The 6,632-nt window shown below is 37.8% G+C and overlaps 1 protein-coding gene and 1 long non-coding RNA gene across 2 annotated transcripts; both read right to left on the bottom strand.

The window, feature by feature from the left end:
* Positions 1–1,427: 1,427 nt before the first annotated feature.
* On the bottom strand, positions 1,428–2,912 carry LOC116005807. The gene is made up of 2 exons (XM_031246046.1): positions 1,857–2,912; positions 1,428–1,439 (listed from the first exon to the last, which is right to left on the bottom strand). Exons 1-2 carry the CDS (start codon positions 2,910–2,912, stop codon positions 1,428–1,430), a joined length of 1,068 nt encoding a protein of 355 aa, XP_031101906.1.
* Positions 2,913–3,547: 635 nt separating this feature from the next.
* On the bottom strand, positions 3,548–5,104 carry LOC116005565. Its single transcript, XR_004094992.1, has 3 exons — positions 4,963–5,104; positions 4,673–4,736; positions 3,548–3,722 (listed from the first exon to the last, which is right to left on the bottom strand). It is a non-coding gene; the product is annotated as an uncharacterized LOC116005565 (long non-coding RNA).
* Positions 5,105–6,632: the final 1,528 nt, after the last annotated feature.

A 6,632-nucleotide genomic window follows, 5' to 3' on the forward strand; every position in this document is an offset into this window, starting at 1 on the left:
CAATTAAATGTGTACATAGAGTTTATCAACTTATTTTCTTTCCAATTAAATGTGTACATAGAGTTTATTTATGATTGCAATATGCATTTTAATATAAACATAGAGTTTATTTATGATTGCAATATGCATTTTAATATAAAGATTTTTGAATAAATATAATTAAATGATAATTATAAAAATATAATAATGTAATTATAAATTATTTAGCAACACCTAAATAATTACCTCTAATATTTTAAAAATAAATAAAGAAAAATATTTAGCGACACTTAATAACCGCCACTAAAATTTTAAAAAATAAATAAAGAAAAATATTTAGCGACACTTAATAACCACCACTAAAATTTTCAAAAATAAAAAATAAAAATTTAGCGACACTTAATAACCGCCACTAAAATTTAAAGGAATAAACTAATAGTTATATTTAGTGGCGGTTAGAGAATCGCCACTAAAAGCAAAGTAAACTACCTTATATTTAGCGGCGGTTTTAAAACCGCCGCTAAATGCAATGCTGATCAACAATTCCCACACTTGTCTAAAACCGCCTCTAAATCCTTCGCGACACACTATTTAGACACGGTTGGAGAACCGCCTCTAAATAGTTTAGTGGCGGTTTTGAACCGCCTCTAAATAACAAATTAACCGCCACTAAATAACCTTTTTGGTGTAGTGCTTCCTCATCTTCCTTGAGTCAAAAATCACTTTTTAGACATATTCAACAAAATCAAGTCCCAATTTGAAATCAATCAACACACTTAGCCTAGTCCAAAAGTTTTGTTTCTCAAAACATTTCGATAGTACACTAATTACCATACACTGTGATAATAAAGTGTAACTATCCCACAATTTCCATCATCACATTACATATGTACATAACACTACATTTATGTATATATGCATACAACATAACACCACACACATTTAGGCATACTTACATAAAGTACACATGCTATATATATATATATATACATAACATAAATTTCCCATAATACTCCTACATATATGTATATACGGTTAACATACATACTATATATATATATATATATATATATATATATACATATTACAACATCTTATATTACTTATACATACATACCATATACGCATATAATATATATATTATCATACTTACACATACGTACATACACTATATAATATACATAGTATTTCTAATTTAGATATTTAGGCACTTTAACAACCACATCTCACCAACACGACATTTTGTACATATATATTATGTAAAATGCAATTACATATATATTATACATACAAACATGTACACAATAATTTCACCTAAAATTCATCATATTTCATATACACTATCAATTATCTAATTTCAAGTGACCTTAACCTACTTAAGGGATTCCTTACCTTTTTGGGAGTGTACTAACACCGTAGGATGATTCTTGAACCTATTCCCCAAATTTTCACTCAAAACCCTAAGAGAAAATTTAACATTATAGCAACAAATATTAAGAAACTATACTTAGATTCAAGATCTAGGAAGGAAAATAAAGCTTTCTACCGAATAAAATTAAAGTTTTACCGAATAGCTTGAGACTTGTGAAGAAAATTTTGGCTATGGAAGGTGGAGCTCTAAGGAAGAAGATGATGATCTCTCTCTTTCTTCTCTCCTTTGTATTTCGGCCAAATGAGGGGAAAATGGGAAGACCATGCCTTATAATCCTACTCCTTACTTAGTTGACTAGTCTCACCTAGACATGTGGTAAAAATTTGTGACAAGTGTCACTTACTTATGGTTAGGTCTTGAAAAATATCTTAGCGAATTCCACTTCCCTCTCCGGCGGCATTTCCGTGAGATCCTCTGGAAACACGTGGGGAAATTCACGCACTACTGGGATTTGGTTGATCTCAGGTTCTTCCATCTCAGCGTTTTGCACCAAGCAGAGGTATACTTCACACCCTTTGTGAGCGTACTTCCTCAACTTCTGCATCATTATCAACTTGGGCTCGGGTTGCTTCTCAATCCCTCGGTAGGATATTCTCTTCCCCTTCGGTCCTCGTAGGATAACCTTTCGCTCATTACATACTATCTGAGCCTTATACCTATCCAACCAGTCCATTCCGAGTACCACATTGATGCCCTCTAGCTCAAAACGAATAAGGTTTCCGGGACAATTGAATCCCGCTATTTCTATCGAAATATTGTCATATCCATCCTTACAGGCTACCACTATCCCCGAGGCAGTTTTCACATTTAAATCTAACTTAATAGTAGGCCTTAGCTTCAATCTATCCGCAAATGTAGACGATATAAAGGAATTGGTAGCTCCCGTATCAAATAATACTGAACCAAGCACTGAGTTTATGAGTAATGTACCGGTTACGACGTCGCTAGCCTGAGCCTGAGCGCTATTGATGACGTAGATTCGGCCTTGGTTCCCTGTGCTACTTTCTCCCATCGGCAACTTCCCTTTGTCGTTCGGACCTGTGGCAGCATTCGTCGGCCTTCCCCGGTTTACTTGTTGAGAATTAACTCCCCTGTTTCCTGCTTCAGCGAGTTTCCGGCCGTTGTTCCCATTAAATCCTCCTCCTTGGCTGGTATTCTGTGAGGGGTTTCGGAGGTTTTCCACCCTGGTTTGGCACTCGTAGAATTTGTGTCCTAAGAGACCACACTTGTAGCACCTTATCCTTATCCCTTGGCAATTTTCTCTAGGATGGTACTTTCCACATCTGCGGCAAGCAGGCTGTTTCCCTTGGTCTGTTCCTCCCCTCTTCTCTCCTTGCCTTGGTTGAAATCCTCCTTGGTTAGACTTCCTATCATCCACCTTGAATTTCCTCTGTTTATCATCAGCTTTTCTTTTGTTCTTGCCGTAAACTTCCTGTTGGTCCAGATACACTTGATACTGATCCGATGTCCGATCATATGCCTCCTTGAGAGTAGAGCACATGAATGGTGCGATTGCCCTTCTCACGTCCTAGTCCAGTCCCCGCACAAATCTTCTTGCTTTGCTCGCCTCATCCGGTACGATGTCTTGAGCAAACCTCATTAGCTCCACATACTTGTCGTAGTAGACCTGGACAGTTTCTCCTTTCTGCTTCAATCGCAAGAATTCCTTGCACTTGATTCCCTTAATTCTCTCCGTGTAAAATTGTCCTCTCAATTCCTCCTTGAATTCCTCTCAGCCAAAGCCTGGGTTTTGCAGGAGTTCGGGTCCAGCCGTTGCCCACCAGTTGTCTACGGCTTTCGTCAGATAATAAGTTACAGAGGATACTCGCTGGTTCGCCGGGCAATTTACTGCACTAAGCAGTTTATCAAATGTCCGTATCCATTCTTCCAAAACCACTAGATCATTTTCCCCTGCGTAATATGGTGGCTGTCTACTTGCTATGGCTTTAGCAAAGTCGACCCGAGGGGGTCCCTGATTTTTATTCTAGATCTACTGAGCCATCATAAACCCAGCCATCTGTTCCATTGCCAACGCCATACGATCCATGTGACACCCCAACCTTTCACAAATATAGCGGAAGCGATTTATAACCTAAGGGGTGTCATGTCACATCTAGGTAAGAAAACACAGCCTAGATGTTCAGGCCAACCAAAACTAAACCCAATCCAAGCATCATAACGAAACTAATCCAAGTTCAACATCATACTAGGCACATAGGCCCAAAAGGGAAATCTAAACACAAACTAGTCTAAGCTGGTCTTGACACCGAGCTATCTCTAATCGCGCTCACGGCTTAGACTACACCATCACCTGGAAAACATTAGGAAACCATTAGCAAAAGACTGCTAAGCAACCACCACTCACACCCGCAAGGAAGTATAGATATATAGTAAGTTTGGAAATAAGTTTACACACCCATATAGAATATACACACCAACGAACTTTTCTTTAGTAAAACGGATACGCAATAAGGATAAGCTGAAGGAATCATAAACCAAGGACACATTCACTAGTCCAATACCAACCACAAAGGCATAAGACATCAAGTCTATAGTCGAGATAACAAGGAATCATAAATCAACAGAATATCACAAGGAATAACCAAACCAAAGGATAACAAGATATCAAAGGAAATACAACTCAACCAAATAACCAAAGATAAGGAAATCAATCCAAACCCTCATATCCAAAGATAATACCAACCAAATCCTCCAAACCACCATACTATCCTATTTACCAAACCAAGTTAGTACACAGAGGCGATAAGCCCATAATTAGTTCCACAGAGGCAATAAGCCCACAGTCAGTTTCCACAGAGGCACGAGGCCCAATCACAGAGGCAATCAATGCCCAATCATAGAGGCAATCAATGCCCAATCACAGAGGCACATAGTGCCCAATCACAGAGGCACAAGGCCCACAGTTAGTTCAAACTCATCAAGTCAGAAAGCTCAGAATTTCACCATTCCACCATCCCAGCCCAAGAATCATCCACCAAACAGTGTTCATCTCAGAACATGAACACAACATATAATCAGAATATGCATCTCAGAAGCCAAATAAACATGGAATCCATAACAACAAAGCTCATACTCATCAAGATATAAGGAATAAAGAACACAAGTTCAATAATCCACAAGTAGGTACGCAGACCATCAAAACAAAGGCTATACACCAAGAAATATCATAGGATTCCACAACACCAAATAATATTATATAGAACAGGAGTGAAAATAGGTTTTAGTGGACATGATGGTTACCTTATCTTCTTGAAATCTCACTGATTTCCTTTAGATGCTCACTCTTCTACTTCTTTTGGTTCTTCTACACAATCCATAATTTATCCACAACATACATAATATTAGATCCTTGAGAACACTAACTATACTAGAATAAATAGTAAAATAGGATTTTCCTACCCAAAATTTTCCCTTAAAAAAAATTCTAGGAAGTATATAACATCATAACCCCATATTTAAGAAAACTATACTTGGATTCAAGATCTAGGAAGGAAAACAAAGCTTTTAACCGAATAAAAGTAGAATTTTACCGAATATTTGGCGAGTTGTGAAGAAACTTTGGCTATGGAAGCAAGCTTTAATGGACGAAGAAGATGAAATATTTTTCTCCCTTTTTCCTCTCAATATTTCGGCCACAACAAGGGAAAATAGGAAACAAGGCATATATATTTTCCCTTATAAGATTAGGATGAGGAAGTCTTGAAGACTAAGCCACAATTGGATCATTTTCAAGAATTATTTAAATAATCACATGTGGCTAGAAATAGTGACACTTGTCACAATCTTGTGGTTCCAAAAATAAAAATCTTCCAACTTATCAGTTGAGGTCCAAACAGATAAAGTTTCGGTGGAAAATAATTTAGGGACAATAATTGAAGAATACATGTGCTGGCAGAAAGAAATTGGCAGAACACTGGATCAAGATTACGAAAATTATTGGGAGTATTTGGTAAGGTATTTTGATACCATTTTCTTCAAATATGTAGTTAAGCAAGTCTAGAAACTACATATAAAATTTCATAGAAATATAAGGAGTAGAAGTATGGTTTCTGAATTTCTTTCCAAAACTAGTCCAGAGAGAAAAATTCTGGACAGCACACTGCCAAGGGCAAAAACGTAATTTTCTGTGTTTACTCGAATATCCAAATGACCAAACTTTTTTAAGGATATCAAGTACTATAGGTTGGGGTTCTAAAATAAAAATTTCAAGTAAAACGGAGTTCGGGAAGTATGTTTACCGAATAAATCTTTCGGACTGCGCCGAGCTGAAATTTTCGGGGTGTTACAATCCATTGTTGTGATGTCGTCGCCATGTCCAGCAGGTACATTTCGTCTAGGCGGCATTTTCACTAGACGATCGTTTCGAGTTAGCTTTCGAAGTATAAAAGTTACTAGGAAGTTAGCTAACTAAACAGTTAGTATAGCATCTCCTCAAGTTCCTCACAGCAATCATAAGAAATGATTAACAAATATAAGAATGCATAAATATCAGTCAGAGTATTTAGCAACCAGAATCAAGAGATTCTGTAAAGTACAGATGAGGTACCCCCATTTTGATGCTGCCTGGTCTCCAGCTCTGTTCCAGAAGTGCATATCCCAGTTAAGCTGAGGTAGCAACTTAGGTTAATCTTAGCAAACTTAGGTTGACTCGGAACTTGGGCTCCTGAAGTCCATTTCTTACCTCTTAGGATTTTAACCTAGAGCTCCTAACAAAGTTTCACAACCTAGACTCCAATCTAATCCCAAAGACTCAAACACCGCTCTGATACCAACTTGTAACACCCTGGACCGGCTCGGCTTGCCATACATCCGGAGGAGTTACCGCCACACCTAGAACGAGTTCTATCTTCTTTTGATAGATCCCACTCTAGGTGCACAGGCTAAACGGAAACTTTTACTTAACAACAACAACCACTCATCATAATATATATATATATATCTGCATTTATATACATAAGTTTGCCCATCGGGCCAAAATATAAGTTAAGGGTTATTCACAACCCGACTAGTTCAATTAGCCACCACTAAGGCTACAAAAGGCATTTACACAAAAGAATTTTTCCCACAGCATCTCCCAAGAAGTAATACCTAGACTATCCCGCGATACACCGGACATGTGAACTCGCCCCAGACTACATGCCACTCCCCTTCAAACCATGTGAAATGGTCTAGGAAGCGAGAGGTGGTGTTAACCATGGAC

The sequence above is a fragment of the Ipomoea triloba genome, chromosome 15 (assembly GCF_003576645.1).
Source record: "Ipomoea triloba cultivar NCNSP0323 chromosome 15, ASM357664v1".
In the NCBI taxonomy this organism is placed as follows: domain Eukaryota; kingdom Viridiplantae; phylum Streptophyta; class Magnoliopsida; order Solanales; family Convolvulaceae; genus Ipomoea; species Ipomoea triloba.